The sequence below is a fragment of the Myxine glutinosa genome, chromosome 4 (genome assembly GCF_964187855.1).
Source record: "Myxine glutinosa chromosome 4, kmMyxGlut1.1, whole genome shotgun sequence".
Lineage (NCBI taxonomy): Eukaryota > Metazoa > Chordata > Myxini > Myxiniformes > Myxinidae > Myxine > Myxine glutinosa.
In genome coordinates, this window is record NC_136264.1 from 216,220,355 (window position 1) to 216,243,764 (window position 23,410).

The following is a 23,410-nucleotide window of genomic DNA, read 5'->3' on the forward strand; positions in this document are numbered from 1 at the left end:
TTCCAATGATTTGTTCTATTCTTGTCATGTGTATACGAGAATGATTCCCATGATTTGTTATATTCTTGTCATGTGTATACGAGAACGATTCCCATGATTTGTTATATTCTTGTCATGTGTACATGAGAATGATTCCCATGATTTGTTATATTCTTGTCATGTGTACATGAGAATGATTCCCATGATTTGTTATATTCTTGTCATGTGTACATGAGAATGATTCCAATGATTTGTTCTATTCTCATCATGCGAAAATGAGAATGATTCCCATGATTTGTTATATTCTCGTCATGTGTACATGAGAATGATTCCAATGATTTGTTATATTCTTGTCATGTGAACATGAGAATGATTCCCATGATTTGTTATATTCTTGTCATGTGTACATGAGAATGATTCCCATGATTTGTTATATTCTTGTCATGTGTATATGACAATGATTCCCATGATTTGTTATATTCTTGTCATGTGTATGTGAGAATGATTCCCATGATTTGTTATATTCTCATCATGTGTATGTGAGAATGATTTCCATGATTTGTTATATTCTTGTCATGTGTATATGACAATGATTCCAATGATTTGTTATATTCTTGTCATGTGTATATGAGAATGATTCCCATGATTTGTTATATTCTTGTCATGTGTATATGAGAATGATTCCCATGATTTGTTATATTCTTGTCATGTGTATGTGAGAATGATTCCCATGATTTGTTATATTCTCGTCATGTGTACATGAGAATGATTCCAATGATTTGTTATATTCTTGTCATGTGAACATGAGAACGATTCCAATGATTTGTTATATTCTCGTCATGTGTATATGAGAATGATTCCCATGATTTGTTATATTCTTGTCATGTGTACATGAGAATGATTCCCATGATTTGTTATATTCTTGTCATGTGTACATGAGAATGATTCCAATGATTTGTTATATTCTTGTCATGTGAACATGAGAACGATTCCAATGATTTGTTATATTCTTGTCATGTGTATATGAGAATGATTCCCATGATTTGTTATATTCTTGTCATGTGTATATGAGAATGATTCCCATGATTTGTTATATTCTTGTCATGTGTATATGAGAATGATTCCCATGATTTGTTATATTCTTGTCATGTGTATGTGAGAATGATTCCCATGATTTGTTATATTCTCGTCATGTGTATATGAGAATGATTCCCATGATTTGTTATATTCTTGTCATGTGCATGTGAGAATGATTCCCATGATTTGTTATATTCTTGTCATGTGTACATGAGAATGATTCCAATGATTTGTTATATTCTTGTCATGTGTATGTGAGAACGATTCCCATGATTTGTTATATTCTTGTCATGTGTATATGAGAATGATTCCCATGATTTGTTATATTCTCGTCATGTATATATGAGAATGATTCCCATGATTTGTTATATTCTTGTCATGTGTACATGAGAATGATTCCCATGATTTGTTATATTCTTGTCATGTGTACATGAGAATGATTCCCATGATTTGTTATATTCTTGTCATGTGTACATGAGAATGATTCCCATGATTTGTTATATTCTTGTCATGTGTACATGAGAATGATTCCCGTGATTTGTTATATTCTCGTCATGTATATATGAGAATGATTCCCATGATTTGTTATATTCTTGTCATGCGTACATGAGAATGATTCCAATGATTTGTTATATTCTCGTCATGTGTATATGAGAATGATTCCCATGATTTGTTATATTCTTGTCATTTGTTTGTGAAGTAAATGTTAGCTCTTTCACGAGCCTCGATTCAGTATACAAAAAAAAATAAAAAAAATAATGTGTATACGAGAATGATTCCCATGATTTGTTGTATTCTTGTCATGTGTACATGAGAATGATTCCCATGATTTGTTATATTCTTGTCATGTGTACATGAGAATGATTCCCATGATTTGTTATATTCTTGTCATGTGTACATGAGAATGATTCCCATGATTTGTTATATTCTTGTCATGTGTACATGAGAATGATTCCCATGATTTGTTATATTCTTGTCATGTGTACATGAGAATGATTCCCGTGATTTGTTATATTCTCGTCATGTATATATGAGAATGATTCCCATGATTTGTTATATTCTTGTCATGCGTACATGAGAATGATTCCAATGATTTGTTATATTCTCGTCATGTGTATATGAGAATGATTCCCATGATTTGTTATATTCTTGTCATTTGTTTGTGAAGTAAATGTTAGCTCTTTCACGAGCCTCGATTCAGTATACAAAAAAAAATAAAAAAAATAATGTGTATACGAGAATGATTCCCATGATTTGTTGTATTCTTGTCATGTGTACATGAGAATGATTCCCATGATTTGTTGTATTCTTGTCATGTGTACATGAGAATGATTCCCATGATTTGTTATATTCTTGTCATGTGTATATGAGAATGATTCCCATGATTTGTTATATTCTTGTCATGTGTACATGAGAATGATTCCCATGATTTGTTATATTCTTGTCATGTGCATATGAGAATGATTCCCATGATTTGTTATATTCTTGTCATGTGTATATGAGAATGATTCCCATGATTTGTTATATTCTTGTCATGTGTATATGACAATGATTCCCATGATTTGATATATTCTTGTCATGTGTAGATGAGAATGATTCCCATGATGTGTTATATTCTCGTCATGTGTACATGAGAATGATTCCCATGATTTGATATATTCTTGTCATGTGTAGATGAGAATGATTCCCATGATGTGTTATATTTTCGTCATGTGTACATGAGAATGATTCCCATGATTTGATATATTCTTGTCATGTGTAGATGAGAATGATTCCCATGATGTGTTATATTCTCGTCATGTGTACATGAGAATGATTCCCATGATTTGTTATATTCTTGTCATGTGTACATGAGAATGATTCCAATGATTTGTTATATTCTTGTCATGTGTACATGAGAATGATTCCAATGATTTGTTATATTCTTGTCATGTGTACATGAGAATGATTCCCATGATTTGTTATATTCTTGTCATGTGTATATGAGAATGATTCCCATGATTACCTTCGCAAAAGCGGAAGGTTATGTTTTGATCGCTGTGTATTTATTTGTATGTCTGTGTGTGTGTGTGTGTATGTTATTCGCATAACTCAAAAAGTATTCAACCGAATTGCATGAAATTTGGTGGGATGATTGGTTATTATACGGGACACATTTGATTAGATTTTGGGAGCAATCGGGTCAAAGGTCAAGGTCAAGGTCACGAAAAGGTCAAAATCGTATTTTTACCATAGCGCGGTCAATTTTTATCCAATTGGCATGCAACTAATGCCAAAATGTTCAGAATTCAATGCCCGATCTTGTGATATACGACATGACCCAGTGAAGACATTACCCTTGTTAGCGGTTGGGGGTCAAAGGTCAGGGGGGTCACGACCTTGCAAAATGTGCGTTTTTTGTCATAACTCGGTCAATTCTTATCCGATTTGCATGAAATCAGCACCAAACTGTTCACTGTTCTGTTCCCTACACTCCCATGCCAAGTACAGAACAGTAGCTGCGGCGAAGGTATGCGCTCTACCGAGTGCCCGTTCTAGTTTGTTATATTCTTGTCATGTGTACATGAGAATGATTCCAATGATTTGTTATATTCTTGTCATGTGTACCTGAGAATGATTCCCATGATTTGTTATATTATTGTCATGTGTATATGAGAATGATTCCCATGATTTGTTATATTCTTGTCATGTGTACATGAGAATGATTCCCATGATTTGTTATATTCTTGTCATGTGCACATGAGAATGATTCCCATGATTTGTTATATTCTTGTCATGTGCACATGAGAATGATTCCCATGATTTGTTATATTCTTGTCATGTGCACATGAGAATGATTCCCATGATTTGTTGTATTCTCGTCATGTGTATGTGAGAATGATTCCAATGATTTGTTATATTCTCATCATGTGTGTATGAGAATGATTCCAATGATTTGTTATATTCTTGTCATGTGTACATGAGAATGATTCCCATGATTTGTTATATTCTTGTCATGTGTATATGAGAATGATTCCCATGATTTGTTGTATTCTCGTCATGTGTATGTGAGAATGATTCCAATGATTTGTTATATTCTCATCATGTGTGTATGAGAATGATTCCAATGATTTGTTATATTCTTGTCATGTGTACATGAGAATGATTCCCACGATTTGTTATATTCTAGTCATGTGTACATGAGAATGATTCCCATGATTTGTTATATTCTTGTCATGTGCATATGAGAATGATTCCCATGATTTGTTATATTCTTGTCATGTGCACATGAGAATGATTCCCATGATTTGTTATATTCTTGTCATGTGCACATGAGAATGATTCCCATGATTTGATATATTCTTGTCATGTGCATATGAGAATGATTCCCATGATTTGTTATATTCTTGTCATGTGCACATGAGAATGATTCCCATGATTTGTTATATTCTTGTCATGTGCATATGAGAATGATTCCCATGATTTGTTATATTCTTGTCATGTGTATATGAGAATGATTCCCATGATTTGTTATATTCTCGTCATGTGTACATGAGAATGATTCCCATGATTTGATATATTCTTGTCATGTGTATATGAGAATGATTCCCATGATTTGTTGTATTCTCGTCATGTGTATATGAGAATGATTCCCATGATTTGTTATATTCTTGTCATGTGTACATGAGAATGATTCCCATGATTTGTTATATTCTCATCATGTGTATATGAGAATGATTCCAATGATTTGTTATATTCTTGTCATGTGTACATGAGAATGATTCCAATGATTTGTTATATTCTGGTCATGTGTATATGAGAATGATTCCCATGATTTGTTATATTTTCGTCATGTGTGTATGAGAATGATTCCCATGATTTGATATATTCTTGTCATGTGTATATGAGAATGATTCCCATGATTTGTTATATTCTCGTCACGTGTATATGAGAATGATTCCCATGATTTGTTATATTCTTGTCATGTGTATATGAAAATGATTCCAATGATTTGTTATATTCTCGTCATGTGTATGTGAAAATGATTCCAATGATTTGTTATATTCTCGTCACGTGTATATGAGAATGATTCCCATGATTTGTTATATTCTTGTCATGTGTATATGAAAATGATTCCAATGATTTGTTATATTCTCGTCATGTGTATGTGAGAATGATTCCCATGATTTGTTATATTCTTGTCATGTGTATATGAAAATGATTCCCATGATTTTTTGTATTCTCGTCATGTGTATGTGAGAATGATTCCAATGATTTGTTATATTCTCATCATGTGTATGTGAGAATGATTCCCATGATTTGTTATATTCTCGTCATGTGTGTATGAGAATGATTCCAATGATTTGCTATATTCTTGTCATGTGTACATGAGAATGATTCCCATGATTTGTTATATTCTCGTCATGTGTACATGAGAATGATTCCCATGATTTGTTATATTCTTGTCATGTGCACATGAGAATGATTCCCATGATTTGTTATATTCTTGTCATGTGTATATGAGAGATTCCCATGATTTGTTATATTCTCGTCATGTGTACATGAGAATGATTCCCATGATTTGTTATATTCTTGTCATGTGCATATGAGAATGATTCCCATGATTTGTTATATTCTTGTCATGTGTATATGAGAATGATTCCCATGATTTGTTATATTCTCGTCATGTGTACATGAGAATGATTCCCATGATTTGATATATTCTTGTCATGTGTATATGAGAATGATTCCCATGATTTGTTGTATTCTCGTCATGTGTATACGAGAATGATTCCCATGATTTGTTATATTCTTGTCATGTGTACATGAGAATGATTCGCATGATTTGTTATATTCTCATCATGTGTATATGAGAATGATTCCAATGATTTGTTATATTCTTGTCATGTGTACATGAGAATGATTCCAATGATTTGTTATATTCTCGTCATGTGTATATGAGAATGATTCCCATGATTTGTTATATTTTCGTCATGTGTGTATGAGAATGATTCCCATGATTTGATATATTCTTGTCATGTGTATATGAGAATGATTCCCATGATTTGTTATATTCTCGTCACGTGTATATGAGAATGATTCCCATGATTTGTTATATTCTCGTCATGTGTACATGAGAATGATTCCCATGATTTGTTATATTCTTGTGATGTGTATATGAGAATGATTCCCATGATTTGTTATATTCTTGTCATGTGTATATGAGAATGATTCCCATGATTTGTTATATTCTCGTCATGTGTACATGAGAATCATTCCCATGATTTGTTGTATTCTCGTCATGTGCATATGAGAATGATTCCCTTGATTTGTTATATTCTCGTCATGTGTATATGAGAATGATTCCCATGATTTGTTATATTCTCGTCATGTGTATATGAGAATGATTCCCATGATTTGTTATATTCTTGTCATGTGTACATGAGAATGATTCCCATGATTTGTTATATTCTCGTCATGTGTACATGAGAATGATTCCCATGATTTGTTATATTCTTATCATGTGTATATGAGAATGATTCCCATGATTTGTTATATTCTCGTCATGTGTATATGAGAATGATTCCCATGATTTGTTATATTCTTGTCATGTGTACATGAGAATGATTCCCATGATTTCTTATATTCTCGTCATGTGTATATGAGAATGATTCCCATGATTTGTTATATTCTCGTCATGTGTACATGAGAATGATTCCCATGATTTGTTATATTCTCGTCATGTGTATATGAGAATGATTCCCATGATTTGTTATATTCTCGTCATGTGTACATGAGAATGATTCCCATGATTTGTTATATTCTTATCATGTGTATATGAGAATGATTCCCATGATTTGTTATATTCTTGTCATGTGTATATGAGAATGATTCCCATGATTTGTTATATTCTTGTCATGTGTATATGAGAATGATTCCCATGATTTGTTATATTCTTATCATGTGTATATGAGAATGATTCCCATGATTTGTTATATTCTCATCATGTGTATGAGAATGATTCCCATGATTTGTTATATTCTCATCATGTGTGTATGAGAATGATTCCCATGATTTGTTATATTATTATCATGTGTATATGAGAATGATTCCCATGATTTGTTATATTCTCATCATGTTTGTATGAGAATGATTCCCATGATTTGTTATATTCTTGTCATGTGTATATGAGAATGATTCCCATGATTTGTTATATTCTCATCATGTGTGTATGAGAATGATTCCCATGATTTGTTATATTCTTGTCATGTGTATATGAGAATGATTCCCATGATTTGTTATATTCTCATCATGTTTGTATGAGAATGATTCCCATGATTTGTTATATTCTTGTCATGTGTATATGAGAATGATTCCCATGATTTGTTATATTCTCATCATGTGTATATGAGAATGATTCCCATGATTTGTTATATTCTCGTCATGTGTATATGAGAATGATTCCCATGATTTGTTATATTCTCGTCATGTGTATATGAGAATGATTCCCATGATTTGTTATATTCTTATCATGTGTATATGAGCATGATTCCCATGATTTGTTATATTCTTGTCTTGTTCACAAACAGACATGAGTGAAAACATGGTAGAAACGTGGAGATGAAAGGAAATTTGAATCAAATTTGTTTTTTGCCAGATGTTTTCTGATTCTTTTCATACGTCACCAGTTTTCAAATGAATACGTCGACAAAACCATCAATTGTCGGTTTTGCTTGGAAATCTGCTTGGAAATCAGCCAACATCACCGCTTTGCACAAAAAAGGTGCAAAAACAGATCCTAGCAACTACAGACCAATCAGCCTTCTCCCAATTATCAGCAAAGTCATGGAATCCATCATTGCTTCGGATATGAAATCTTTCCTCTTCTCCAATGGCTTGATCTCTGATCATCAATTTGGTTTCAGACCAGGTCACTCTACTCTGGACATGCTGCTTCTGCTGTCTCAACAATGGATGGAGGTCCTCAATGCCAAACAGGAAATTAGAGCTGTCTCCCTCGACATATCACGTGCCTTCGACACGGTCTGGCACCCCGCTCTGCTCACCAAACTCTCCTCCTTTGGTATCCATGGAAATCTCCACGCATGGCTGGCGGACTTCCTCTCTAGTCGTCGTCAACGTGTGGCCCTGAATGGGTTTCTCTCATCTCCTCTTCCTGTTCAGGCTGGAGTTCCCCAAGGCAGTGTTCTGGGCCCCGTGCTTTTTCTGGTCTTCATCAATGATCTCTCTGACTCTCTCGAAAATCCTCTCTATCTCTTTGCTGATGACTCCACTCTCTGCCGCTCCATTCCTCTTCCCTCAGATCGGCAGTCTGCTGCCTCCTCACTCTCTGAAGACCTGGACAAAATCACAGACTGGTCAAACAAGTGGAACATGTCTTTCAATCCTGACAAATCTCACACTCTTACTATGTCTCTCCGAAAAGATCGACTGGACAACCCTCCCATCTACTTTCTCAACAATCCTCTCCAAGAAGTTCTGTCGCTCAAGATTTTGGGTCTCACTATCTGCCATGATCTTTCTTGGGAAAACCACATTTCCAAGCTGGCCTCCAAAGCCAGTCGCCGACTGGGCATCCTCCGTCGTGCGAAGTCCTTCCTCGGCACACCTGAGCTCCTCACCACATACAAGGCTTTCATCCGCAGCTCAATGGAATACTGTTCTCCCCTATGGGCCGGTGCTCCTGCCTCACACCTAGCTCGGCTTCACGCTGTTGAAACCAAAGCTTTCAGAATTATTGGAATCTCCCGCGATGAAGCTATCTCTGAGGGCCTTTCACTCACTCACCGCAGGCAGGTAGGTGGTCTTTCTGTCTTCTACCGACTCCTCTCCGGCCTTGCACCCCCAGCTCTCTCTGTGCTCTGTCCCCCAAATATTCCTACAGGTCGCACAAGATCTGCCAGCAACCCTCTGATGGTTAAACTGCCGAAATCTCGGCTCTCTGCTCACCTTCACTCTTTCATTCCTCTTTTCTCCCGCCTCTGGAACAAACTCCCTCACTCCCTTCAATCCCACTCCTCCCTCCAGGTCTTTAAAACAGCTGTTCACCACCATCTCTTATCTTCCCCCATCCAAAACCTTGATCTTTTCTACCCCCGCTAATTCACCCCAGATCCATCTTGTTTGAAATTCCAACTTCTTTCCTGGAAGTCCTGGCAGTGTCCATATGTTTTATACCTCTCCCACCGCCCCCTTCCCACGCCCCCCCCCTCTCTCAGATCTCTCGATGTCTCCATGTCTCTCGGTCCCTGCTCTCAAATGTTGTGTTTGTGTCCTTCCCCCTCTCTCCCCATCTTGTCTACCGCTCCCTATGTTATATGTTTTATGTGTCGGTTTGTCTTTCTGTGTGATTAATGTTCGCTCTTTCACGAGCCTCGACCTTGTATACAAAAAAAAAAAAAAAAAAAAAAAAAAAAAATGAAACATGGTACATCAATGAAACGTCATCAAACAGACAGGGGTGAAAACACAACCTCCTTCGGTGGCGGAGGAAATGAAAGCGAAGCCAGCGTTCAGTTCCGAGTCAATTTGTGCAAATTACCTGTCAAGCAGATATTTGAGGTACTCCGAACAGTCTTGCTGTGCACCTGCAATGAACCAGGGTGGCCGGGAGGCTTCCAGGAAATCCCAAGGTTCAACAGCTGCACGCTGGACAAGAAAAAAATCTTATTTTTCTCCAAGTGTCATCTGGCTGGTCCACTACTTAAACTTGCCGGATAACATGAAAGTTGGACAACAAATAACATTCAACCATGCAGGTGAAATCAAAGATGCGGACATTAATCAGTTGACAAAGGCTGATGTAGATATATAGATTGAAAGTAAATATGGGCTGGGGTGTAGGTTGGAAAGGAGGAGGATGAGCGAAGAAAGTGGACAATACATACTTGTGTATGTGCGAGGAATGCAAACAGGAGCTGCAGTTTTCGAGACAGAGGCCGCGAAGGCCCGAGGCTTAGATCTAGAATGGCTTGACGAAACCTACAGGGTCATCACACCAGATAATTACATTGAAGTTGCTATCTGGGCAATTGTACAGATCCAAAATGGAACCCTCTATAAAACTGTTGTGCTTTATCGGTTATGAAAACAAGCCTAGCTGAACAGCACAAATTATAATGAGATGGATATAAGAAACAACAACAACAACAACAGGTTCTCACTGTGAGGCCATGTACAAGGTCTGCAGCACGCTATTCATGTAACATGTGTTGCCCAAGTTCACAAGGCCCGTATGGCCTGTCACTGAACGGTCGGGTAGAAGGGAGAGAGAATGGGCCTGCCCAGGGACTACTTGCGAAGGCCAGGCTTCGAGAATAAGTACCTGCCGCATGTATTCTTCACTGGGTGCTGGGTAATCCTATGAATGAAAACAACACGGAATGGTGTCACTGGTAAATAAGTGCATCTAAGCTGGAATACTTCTGTAAACAGTAACAGTTTTCTTAAATACGATTGGTAAGAAGTTCAAGAATCCCAATCAAAAGGATAATGCTTTCTGATTGGTCGTTAGGGATAACAGATGGGTGAACGATATTTCCGTAAATTTCGGACCATTGAGCGCATCGTTATATAAGCCGCATCCCCTAAATTAAAAAAAAAAAATCTGGAACTTAAACACACACAAGCCGCACTGGTTTATAAGCCGCAAATTTCGCACAAAAAACCAAGCGCAAAAACGTTCGAAAATTAACCACAAAAAGTGAGAAACTCGACAGTTCGATCGCCTTCAATTTGAAAGCTGCATCGTAAGCATTGCGTCGTGTTTTCGGCATGATGGAAGTTGTCTGCGCATGGGCGATTACCGGTAACTGAACGTTTCGTGTGTGTAAAGGCCGTGTGTAAATTTGGAGGAAAAAACCGTAAACAGTTATCACTAGCACACTTTTACAGTGGGTTTTGAATTCACGAAGTCAAAACCAGTTTTGAAACCTAATGTGAATCTAAACATAGACTGGAGACCGACGACAACAACTTGATTTGGCCTGAACGCGTCATCAGGAAAACCCGCAACATCGGAAAATTCCATAAACAAGCCGCATCGTTATTTTAGCCACAGAGGTCGAAGTTGAGGGAAAAAGTTGCGGCTAATAGTCCGAATTTTACGGTTAACAAAAACCCGACTGCTTGGAAGACCAACCTTGAGTACATCTAAGAGTGGTTCATAAAGATCAGGAAACCCCGAGAAGTGGTGCATGAGGCAATGGACAAGTTCTGCGAGCCGCGCACAAGCATTGCTCGCTGAAGTCGAGTCCTCTTTGTGAAGAACTTCAAAAAGTCGAGGGATATGGTGCAAGGCCTGGGAATGGAATACATTTGGCTCACAACACCCTTATCTTTAATCACATTTGGCAGTTATTTTGAAATAATTTTGGACGGGAATTCACAATTCAATTTGATCTTTGCAGTCAACCAAGGTAAAACGACAATTCCAACAACATAATCATGTGATAACAACCAAATACAACAACCTAGTCGACGAAAATAGCGATGCTACCCTGTGCTCGTTATCACGACACGAAGACTTCATGCAAGCACTGTGTATACGTTGCACACCACTGAGCAAACACCTCTCCATGAGGAGGACACTCAAATATGGCATTAAGAGATGCAAGTAAGTGATCTTCTATACCCCGTAAATCCTATTGGACCACAATTCGTCATTACCGAGGCCTAAATGTTCCCTCCCTGTGAAGCGCCAATCCGACAGTTCATATAGTGGGGGTAGAAATGAATCTCAAAGGCAAGCGTGCTACCCCTGCATCATTAAGTCGGACATCCTCCTTCAGTGACACTGAAATGATATTTTCTGGGCCGAAGCGTAACAAAGACGGTGACGTAAAACTAATCACCAAATGGAAGGGTTCCGGTGAGTGTTGAAACCCCAGGAGTAAGTGTTGCAGTACGGTCATTGCTCCAGCTCGCACAACGGGCAACCAAAGACGATTCACCACCTGAATTGGAGGAGAGCAAAGGTCATGTATATTTCATTGCGTTTTTTGAGCTTTAGTTTAAGTGCACCAAAAAAATTAAACTCCAAATCCTACTTGCATTCAAACATGTGCTACATGATGCCTTTTACCTGCTTCGTGAGAGTTCATCAAAGCTAAGATTCCCGCACTGGATGTGTCCATTTCTGTCGTCACATCATCCCTGTGTTCTTTTGACCCATTCTTGTGTTTTGTCCATATCTTGTTGAATTTGCGATCAGGTGGCTCTGCTGAGCTCTCCAGGCCTCAGCTCGAAAGCGTTCCTCAGAATTAGGCCCGACACATATGCTTTATTTTACTGGGCGTACTTTCACACTTCTTGACTTTCTATTTTACCTTCTCCTCGTCTTGTCAAAAAACCAAAAAGAAAACTTTTAAATAACATTTTAAGATGTTTAATTCTGTAAATCTGTCCGACACGAACGTCTCATGGTTTTTTTCTTCCTCTTCCTCTTCACACATGTTTTCCAGTTCTGTCGATCATGCAAACACTTGGTCCATGGACGAGTTCTGAAGTTATAGAACTCTGAAGTTACAGCATGACTCCTTTGTGCTTTCAAAAACGCTTCATTTCATCCCCATCGCGCACCGTCTTTGTTTATCAGAATTGGGGATCATGAGTAGCCCGGTCTTTATAAAATGACAGCACACGACCATTAACACTTCCTAGTCTGTATCCCACACCACTGCCCTGCTGCGCGAGCCACACCCCTTTGCCTCCAAACCTGATGGACCCAATTCATCGCATTCCTCTCCATATCGTGCACACTGTCTACCGGACTCTATGTTCTTCTCACCCTGGAAGGAAGAGAAAATTCTGTCTGGTCTCGACGACAAGCATATTTGGCATCGGTGCCCACGTTCTCAAATACAGTACTGCTTTGCCGTTATTGTCCCCTCTTTATCTGTCCTATTAATTCTGTCCTCCTTTGGCTGCCTCCCCTCTGCATGGAAGTCAGCAAACCCCACTCTTTTTTTTTTTCTTTTTTTTTTGTATACAAGATTGAGGCTCGTGTAAGAGCTAGCACATTAAACACACATTAGCACATGAAACACACATTAGCACATGAAACACAAAAACCATAAACAGACACATAAAACAATGTGTTTTTCCACAGGGGTGCAAAAGCTCATCATCTCATCCACAAGGGTGCAAAAGCAGACCAAACCAACTATAGGACAGTGAGATTGCTTCCAATTACAAGCAAAGTCTTGGAATCCATCATTGCTTCTAATGTTAACTCTTTCCTGTTTTCCAAGTTTGATCTTTGACCATCAGTTTGAATTCCAACCCAGTCATTCAACTCTGGATTTGCTGCTGCTCCTCTCTCAGCAATGGTTGGAGACCCTCAACCCCAGGTTAAAATGGTCTCCCTGGACATATCTCGTGCCTTTCGCATAAAAGTACACCTTCATTCCTGGATTTATGATTTCCCTCATGCAGTCAATGTGTAGCTATCAGTGGAACCCTCTTCTCCCTTCTACGAGTGGAAGCTGGAGTTCCCCAAGGCATTATTGGGCCCAGTCTTGTTCCTCATCTGTATAAATGACCTACCTGATGCTTTGGAAAAACTCTCTTCCTTTTTCCAGACTCCACACTGCGCCCCACTGCTAAAATGACAGCATCTGCACCCCTCTCTGCTGATGTAGAAGTGATTAGATTCTGGTCTGATAAATGTAACGTGTCTTTCAATCCTGGAACATCTCGCCATCATCTTACTCTGAAAGTATTGTTAAAATTAACCCGCCTGTCTATTTCCATGTTCAGCCATGGGAAGAAGTTCGGTCTCTTGAACATCTCGGCCTCACTATCAGCCCTGACCTTTACTGGGCTGACAACATAGCCAAACCTCCCTCCAATGCCAGCTACAGATTGGGCATTCTCAATCGATCCTCGTCTTCCCTTGGAAAATTCGAGCTACTACAGTCCACAAACCCTTTATCTGTAGCTCAGTGGAGGACCGCTCTGTGATATGGACTATGGACTGGCGTCCCAACATCACACCTGTTTTTCCTGGATTACGTGGAATCTGAAGCTCAATTTTTTTTTCATCTCCCGTGAGGCCGAAGCACAAGTTCTGTGGCTTTTGCACTGCAGGCAAAGCAGTGGTCTTCCTGTTTTCTACCATCTCTTTTCTGATATTGATCCATCTGCTCAGTCTTCCAACTCTCCCTATCTATCGCAGGATGCACACGTTCTTCCAGTAACTGCTTCCAAGTTGAACTTCCAAAATCCAAGCTGACTGCACAATGTGCACATGTCAGTCTTATTGCTCTCTTCTCCCAGAGGTGTTCCTTTCCCACTTTCCCTTCCAGAGGTGTTCCTTTCCCACTTTTCCCTCGAGGGCTTCAAGCAGGCAGTGTAGCACAACCTCCTGTCCCCCCCCATTCCAACCCATGATCTTTATTACCCCATTATTAACATTTCCTAACCTAACAAACTTGCGTGCTAGTTTCAGTAATTCCTCCCTTCCATCTTGTCGTGTCGTGTTTATGCATTCTCTTGATGCTTGTCCCACTGTCAGTTCTACCTTGCTCTTCCATGAGCCTTGTTCCTGCAAAGAAAAAACAATCTCTGCAAAAAAATGGTGTTGAAAAGTTTAATGCTGTCAGTCAAAAGAATGGTACTGCCCTGCATGCCTACCTGCTCAATCTTGAAAAGTGTGACATTGATCAGAACCAAGAACCTTTTAGCAGCAGCCACACCCTTTAGCAAGGTAATAATCCAGGTGTCGACACGTGGTGCCAGTGGCCATGACAGCCAATCAATCATCCTGTCAAACACAAGAGAAGAATGATGCTCAAATGCTGAGAAAATAGTTTGATAGAAAGGAAAAATAGTGAGAATTGGGGCTATTTACAAATCACATACCAATTTGTTGTTGTCGTTGTTGTCCCACTACTCCACTGTCAATTTAACCATAACTCGACAAGAGTGAAGCTCGGGGAAGACAAAAACAAACAAGTGTTACGCCTAGGTCCCCCGTTGGTTAAGTGATGCGAGTTGACAAAGTGGAAGACGCAAGGCGGCCATCTTGTATTTTGACGTGGCGACCCAATTTTCAATAGCGTTCTTCCTTATGCCTAGATACACCCAGACACCAGATTATAAGTTAGTAGTTCATTTATTTTTCAAGATATTTCGCTCACAAGGTTCAGACAAATATATGGTGGTGGCCATCTTGGATTTTGACGTGGCGACGCAATTTTCAATAGTGTTCTTCCTTATGCCTAGATACACCCAGACACCAGATTAGAAGTTAGTAGTTCATTTATTTTTCAAGATATTTCGCTCACAAGGTTCAGACAAATATATGGTGGTGGCCATCTTGGATTTTGACGTGGCGACCCAATTTTCAATAGCGTTCTTCCTTATGCCTAGATACACCCAGACACCAGATTAGAAGTTGGTACTTTGCTTATTTTTCAAGATATTTCGCTCACAAGGTTCAGACAAATATATGGTGGTGGCCATCTTGGATTTTGACGTGGCGACCCAATTTTCAATAGCGTTCTTCCTTATGCCCAGATACACCCACACACCAGATTAGAAGTTAGTAGTTCGTTTATTTTTCAAGATATTTCGCTCACAAGGTTCAGACATACATGGCGGCGGTCATCTTGGATTTTGACGTAGGTTGCACCCACACCAAATTAGAATTCAGTCCTTCGCTTACGCACGCACGCACGGACAAAACATAGTCCCCCTTTCGCTCCGCGGTGCGACGGGGGACAATAAAGAACCTCTGACTGTACGCACACATGCACACTTGCCTTTCTATGCGATATCCCTTAATTCAACTTTTCTACTCAACTGACATATCTTTATTTATTTTCCTATCCATACACCTCTTTTGTTTTTCTCAATTTGCCTCTCTCACTCTCCTTCCACCTCTGTATATGCCCCCTTTTACAAGATACATCACAGTTCAGCAAGCATAACTTGTCAGGTGTAGATAAGACTGACTATCAGGAAGGAAATGGATTCACAATCTCGAGTTGGCCAAAATGAAATCCTGGTCATTATTTGAGAAAAACAAACAAACACAAGTACAGATACATTCAAAGTACACAGCCCCCATGCCAAATAATTAAATATCCTACAGCGCGGCATTGCCGTGGTGCCCCCGGCGCCCGGCAATACCGCAGTGCGGCTCATTGAGGCTGCATTGGAAGGGAAAGGTGTACGCAAATTGATTGATTAATTGTATAATTAAAATCAATAAAAGATTATCACAAAATATTTTCTTCATTAATTGGCTAATAGCATAACTAAACCACGAGTGCTTCATCCAAAGATGTATCTTTTAGAAATTTAATTAAATAAGGCATTAATTAAAAAAATTAAATGAATTGATTAATCAATAAGTAATGAATATATTAAGTGATCAATCAATAAATCAAAAATATCCCTTGAAGCCACATCACTTGGTCATTGTCATGTCCAAATATTAGCTTCCTAGCTCAAAAGGTGCCCGTGATATTGCCCAGATCAGAAAGAAAATAAATAAATAATTAATAATGAAAATAAAGAAATAATAATCATAAAAAAATGAAATAACTAATCAATTCGCTAATATAACACATAAACCACCACCATTTCATCAGAATCTGTAACAATTTAAAAAAAAAAATCATTAATCGAATAATTAAATAATTAATCGATTAATGGATTAATGAATAAATCAAAAATAGCCTTTGCAGCCAAATCACCTGGTCATTAGCATGTCCAAATATCAGCTTCCGAACTCAAAAGGTGCCTGAGTTAATGGTCAGAAGAGAAAGAAAATGTAATTAATTAAATAAGTACTTAATTAATCACTAATAATTAAATAACTCCTCAATTAATTGATTAATCAAAAAAAAAAAAAAACTTTTTTGACAAAGTACTTGCTCACTTTTGCGCCAAAATTTCAGCTTCCGAGCTCAAAGGATGGCTGAGATAAAGCCCGGACAAACAAACAAGAAAGAAAACAAAAACAAACAAAGTACATATACATTCAAAGTACACCGCCCCCATGCCAAATAATTAAATATCCTACAGCGCGGCATTGCCGTGGTGCCTCCGGCGCCCGGCAATACCGCAGTGCGGCTCATTGAGGCTGCATTGGAAGGGAGAGGTGTACGCAAATTGATTGATTAATTGTATAATTAAAATCAATAAAAGATTATCACAAAATATTTTCTTCATTAATTAGCTAATAGCATAACTAAACCACGAGTGCTTCATCCAAAGATGTATCTTTTAGAAATTTAATTAAATAAGGCATTAATTAAAAAAATTAAATGAATTGATTAATCAATAAGTAATGAATATATTAAGTGATCAATCAATAAATCAAAAATATCCCTTGAAGCCACATCACTTGGTCATTGTCATGTCCAAATATTAGCTTCCTAGCTCAAAAGGTGCCCGTGATATTGCCCAGATCAGAAAGAAAATAACTAAATAATTAATAATGAAAATAAAGAAATAATAATCATAAAAAAATGAAATAACTAATCAATTCGCTAATATAACACATAAACCACCACCATTTCATCAGAATCTGTAACAATTTTTAAAAAAAAATCATTAATCGAATAATTAAATAATTAATCGATTAATGGATTAATGAATAAATCAAAAATAGCCTTTGCAGCCAAATCACCTGGTCATTAGCATGTCCAAATATCAGCTTCCGAACTCAAAAGGTGCCTGAGTTAATGGTCAGAAGAGAAAGAAAATGTAATTAATTAAATAAGTACTTAATTAATCACTAATAATTAAATAACTCATCAATTAATTGATTAATCAAAAAAAAGAAAAAAAAAGAGTTTTTTGGCAAAGTACTTGCTCACTTTTGCGCCAAAATTTCAGCTTCCGAGCTCAAAGGATGGCTGAGATAAAGCCCGGACAAAGAAGAAAGCAAGAAAACAAACAAACAAGTACAGATACATTCAAAGTACACCGCCCCCATGCCAAATAATTAAATATCCGACAGCGCGGCATTGCCGGGGCGCCTCTGGCTCCCGGCAATACCGCAGTGCAGCTCATAGAGGCTGCATTGGGAGGGAGAGGTGTACGCTAATTGATTGATTAATTGTATAATAAAAATCAAAAAATTTTTATTTTTATTTTTTTGTATTTTGTATACAAGATCGAGGCTCGTGAAAGAGCGAACATTAATCACACAGAAAGATAAACCAACACATAAAACATATAACATCGGGAGCGGTAGACAAGATGGGGAGAGAGGGGGAAGGCCACAAACAACATTTGAGAGCAAGGACCGAGAGACATGGAGACATCGAGAGATCTGTGAGAGGGAGAGGGCTTTGGAGGGGGGCATGGGAAGGGGGGGGGGGGTGGGTTTTGGAGAGGTATAAAACATATGGACACTGCCAGGACTTCCAGGAAAGAAGTTGGAATTTCAAACAAGGTGGATCTGGGGTGAATTAGCGGGGGTAGAAAAGATCAAGGTTTTGGATGGGGGAAGATAAGAGATGGTGGTGAACAGCTGTTTTAAAGACCTGGAGGGAGGAGTGGGATTGAAGGGAGAGAGGGAGTTTGTTCCAGAGGCGGGAGAAAAGAAGAATGAAAGAGTGAAGGTGAGCAGAGAGCCGAGATTTCGGCAGTTTAACCATCAGAGGGTTGCTGGCAGATCTTGTGCGACCTGGAGGAATATTTGCGGGACAGAGCACAGAGAGAGCTGGGGGTGCAAGGCCGGAGAGGAGTCGGTAGAAGACAGAGAGACCACCTACTTGCCTGCGGTGAGTGAGTGAAAGGCCCTCAGAGATAGCTTCATCGCGGGAGATTCCAATAATTCTGAAAGCTTTGGTTTCAACAGCGTGAAGCCGAGCTAGGTGTGAGGCAGGAGCACCGGCCCATAGGGGAGAACAGTATTCCATTGAGCTGCGGATGAAAGCCTTGTATGTGGTGAGGAGCTCAGGTGTGCCGAGGAAGGACTTCGCACGACGGAGGATGCCCAGTCGGCGACTGGCTTTGGAGGCCAGCTTGGAAATGTGGTTTTCCCAAGAAAGATCATGGCAGATAGTGAGACCCAAAAGCTTGAGCGACAGAACATCTTGGAGAGGATTGTTGAGAAAGTAGATGGGAGGGTTGTCCAGTCGATCTTTTCAGAGAGACATAGTAAGAGTGTGAGATTTGTCAGGATTGAAAGACATGTTCCACTTGTTTGACCAGTCTGTGATTTTGTCCAAGTCTTCAGAGAGTGAGGAGGCTGCAGACTGCCGATCTGAGGGAAGAGGAATGGAGCGGCAGAGAGTGGAGCCATCAGCAAAGAGATAGAGAGGATTTTCCAGAGAGTCGGAGAGATCATTGATAAAGACCAGAAAAAGCACAGGGCCCAGAACACTGCCTTGGGGAACTCCAGCCTGAACAGGAAGGGGAGATGAGAGAAATCCATTCAGAGCCACACGTTGACTATGACCAGAGAGGAAGTCCGCAAGCCATGCATGGAGATTTCCATGGATACCATAGGAGGAGAGTTTGGTGAGCAGAGCGGGGTGCCAGACCGTATCGAAGGCACGTGATATGTCAAGGGAGACAGCTCTGATTTCCTGTTTGGCATTGAGGACCTCCATCCATTGTTGAGACAGCAGAAGCAGCATGTCCAGAGTAGAGTGACCTGGCCTGAAACCAAATTGATGATCAGAGATCAAGCCATTGGAGAAGAGGAAAGATTTCATATCCGAAGCAATGATGGATTCCATGACTTTGCTGATAATTGGGAGCAGACTGATTGGTCTGTAGTTGCAAGGATCTGTTTTTGCACCTTTTTGTGTAAAGCGGTGATGTTTGCCGATTTCCAGGATGCTGGCAGATGACCTTGAGCAAAAGAGAGGGTGAAAAGAACAGAGAGAGGGTGAGATAGAGCGGCAGAGCAGGATTTTAGGACCCGTGGGCTGATGCCGTCTGGTCCAGTTGCAGAATCAGTCGAGGTTAGACAAAAACTCCTCCACCTTGTCAGGAGAGAAGGACACAGAGTCCAGGAGCAGTTGGGTTCGACTGGGAAAGGTGGGAACAGAGAGAGATGGGTTTGGGACGAAAGATTTTGAGGCAAACACAGAGTTGAGGCATTCGGCTTTGTCACGTGCGATGTCAACTGTGGCCATTTGAGGTAAGGGAGGGGATGGAGGGGGAACAAACACCAGAAACAGATTTGACCAGATGCCACCAGGATTTGGAGGAAGGAGACAGGTTTGAGAGTTCATTCTTGAGTGTGGAGAGATAGTGCTTCCTGGCACTCCTGCGGGTAGACACACACTTGTTCCGAGCTTGGTGGAAGGAACTGAGATTGCCTTCAGTTGGATTAGCCTTCCAAGAGGCAAAGGCAAGTTGTTTCAGGGCAACTGCCTCACCACAAGATTCAGTGTACCATGGACGGGAGGAAGGGTAAGACAACTGAAGACGAGATGGGATAAATCTGTGCATGAGAGCAGTTTGCTTTGGAGGAATTCCCAGGAAGAATTGATGTCAGACGCAGTGGAGATGGGAGACCAATCCAGACGATTGATGGCTGCTTGAAGACCTTCCCAGTCGGCCTGAGTGAAATGCCAGACTCGTCGATGCTGAGGAGGCTCTCTGAGAATGGCCAGAGAGATGTCCACTTTGACAAGCACATGATCAGAAGAACCGATTGGAGCAGAAGAAGAGCAGCAATAAAAGATTATCACAAAATATTTTCTTAATCAATTGGCTCATAGCATAACTAAACCACTAGTGCTTCATCCAAAGATGTATCTTTTAAAATTTAATTAAATGTAGTTAATAAAAAATTAAATAATTAATTGATTAATCAATAAATAATTAATTAATTAATCAATAAATAAATTAATCGATTAAATGATTAATCAATAAATCAAAAATATCCTTGATAGCGACATCACTTGGTCAGTGTCATGTCCAAATATTAGCTTCCCAGCTCAAAAGGTGCCTGAGATATTGGCGAAATGAGAAAGAAAATAAATAAATGATTAATAATGAAAAAAAAAAAAAAAAATCATTAAAAAATTAAATTATTAATCAATTCTGTCACAGAACACACAAACCACCACCATTTCATCAGAATGTGTGACTTTTTTTTCTTTTTTTTTGTAATTAATCGAATAATTAAATAATTAATCGATTAATTGATTCATCAATAAATCAAAAATATCCTTGATAGCCACATCACTTGGTCACTCATGTCCAAATATTAGCTTCCGAGCTCAAAAGGTGCCTGAGATATTGGCCAAATGAGAAAGAAAATAAATAAATGATTAATAATGAAAATAAATAAATAATAATCATAAAAAAATTAAATTATGAATCAATTCGGTCAGAGAACACATAAACCACCACCATTTCATCAGAATCTGTAACTTTAAGAAAAAAAATTTTAGTCAATTTTTTTTTGTTTTGTATACTGAATCGAGGCTTGTGAAAGCTAACATTTACTTCACAAACAAATCAACCAGACAAACAAAATATATAAAAAGAGGGAGCGGAAAACAAGATGGGGAGAGAAGGGAAAGCACACAACACAACATTTGAGAGCAGGGAGATGTGTGGAAGGGAGAGGGCTTGGGGGGAGGAGGCGTGGGAAGGGGGGGGGGGGGGGGGGGAGGGAGAAGTGTAAAACACAAGGACACCAAGGACTTCCAGGACAGAAGTTGGTATTTCAAAAAAGTGGAACTGGGGTGAAATTAGCGGGGGTAGAAAAGATCAAGGTTTTGGATGGGGGAAGATAAGAGATGGTGGTGAACAGCTGTTTTAAAGACCTGGAGGGTGGAGTGGGATTGAAGAGAGTGAGGGAGTTTGTTCCAGAGGTGGGAAAAAAGAGGAATGAAGGAGTGAAGGTGAGCAGAGAGTCTTGATTTTGGCAGTTTGACCATAAGAGGGTTGCAGGCAGATCTTGGGCGACCTGTAGGAATATTTGCGGGACAGAGCCCAGAGAGAGCTGGGGAGGGCAAGGTCAGAGAGGAGTCGGTAGAAGACGGCAAGACCACCAACCTGCTTGCGGTGAGTGAGTGAGTGAAAGGCCCTTGGAGTTAGCTTCATCGCGGGAGATTCCAATGATTCTGAATGCTTTGGTTTCAACAGCGTGAAGACGAGCTAGGTGTGAGGCAGGAGCACCAGCCCAGAGGGGAGAGCAGTATTCCACTGAGCTGCGGATGAAAGCCTTGTATGTGGTGAGGAGCTCAGGTGTGCCAAGGAAGGACTTCGCACGACGGAGAATGCCCAGTCGGCGACTGGCTTTGGAGGCTAGATTTGAAATGTGGTTTTCCAAGGAAAGATCATGGCAGATAGTGAGACCCAAAAGCTTGAGTGACAGAACTTCTTGGAGAGGATTATTCAGAAAGTGGATGGGAGGGTTGTCCAGTCGGTCTTTTCGGAGAGACATCGTAAGAGTGTGAGATTTGTTAGGATTGAAAGACATGTTCCACTTGTTTGCCCAGTCTGATTTTGTCCAGGTCTGCAGAGAGTGAGGAGGCTGCAGACTGCCGATCTGAGGGATGAAGAATGGAGTGACAGAGAGTAGAGTCATCAGCAAAGAGATAGAGAGGATTTTCAAGAGAGTCAGAGAGATCATTGATGAAGACCAGAAAAAGCACAGGGCCCAGAACACTGCCTTGTGGAACTCCAGCCTGAACAGGAAGAGGAGATGAGAGAAACCCATTCAAGGCCACACGTTAATCGAATAATTAATAATTAATCGATTACTTGATTAATTGATTAATTAATAAATCAAAAATAGTCTTTGCAGCCAAATCACCTGGTCATTGGCATGTCCAAATATCAGCTTCCTAACTCAAAAGGTGCCTGAGTTGATGGTCAAAAGAGAAATGAAATTTAATTAATTAAATAACTCCTCAATTAATTGATTATTCAAAAAACAAAAAATACCTTTTTTGACGAGGGACTTGCTCACTCTTTTGCCAAAATATCAGCTTCCGAGCTCAAAGGATGGCTGAGATATCGCCCGGACAAACAAACAAACAAGAAAGAAAACCAAAAAGCAAGAAAACAAGAAAACAAGAAAACAAACAAGTACAGGTACATTCAAAGTACACCGCCCCCATGCCAAATAATTAAATATCCTACAGCGCGGCTCATTGAGGCTGCATTGGAAGGGAGAGGTGTACGCTAATTGATTGATTAATTGTATAATTAAAATCAATAAAAGATTATCACAAAATATTTTCATAATCAATTGGCTTATAGCATAACTAAACCACTAGTGCTTCATCAGAAGATGTATCTTTTAGAAATTTAATTTAAGTCATTAATAAAAAAATAAATAATTAAATGAATAATAAATAAATAATTAATCGATTAATCAATAAATAATTAATCGATTAAATGATTAATCAATAAA

General features: G+C 39.2%; 1 protein-coding gene across 7 annotated transcripts in view; it reads right to left on the reverse strand.

The window, feature by feature from the left end:
• Positions 1–23,410, reverse strand: part of USP38 (ubiquitin specific peptidase 38) — a 74,320-nt gene that overhangs the window by 11,342 nt on the left and 39,568 nt on the right. For all 7 annotated transcript variants that reach the window (XR_013623283.1, XR_013623284.1, XM_068114417.2 and 4 more), the window contains exons 6-11: positions 14,692–14,821; positions 11,910–12,011; positions 11,198–11,356; positions 10,221–10,417; positions 9,945–10,038; positions 9,599–9,705 (exon numbers count right to left, since the gene is read on the reverse strand). Coding sequence is in view for 5 of the 7 variants with exons in the window: in XM_068114417.2 (XP_067970518.2) it covers positions 9,599–9,705; positions 9,945–10,038; positions 10,221–10,417; positions 11,198–11,356; positions 11,910–12,011; positions 14,692–14,821 (789 nt within the window). In the remaining 2 variants the exon portion in view is untranslated. The remainder of the gene's footprint in view (positions 1–9,598; positions 9,706–9,944; positions 10,039–10,220; positions 10,418–11,197; positions 11,357–11,909; positions 12,012–14,691; positions 14,822–23,410) is intronic.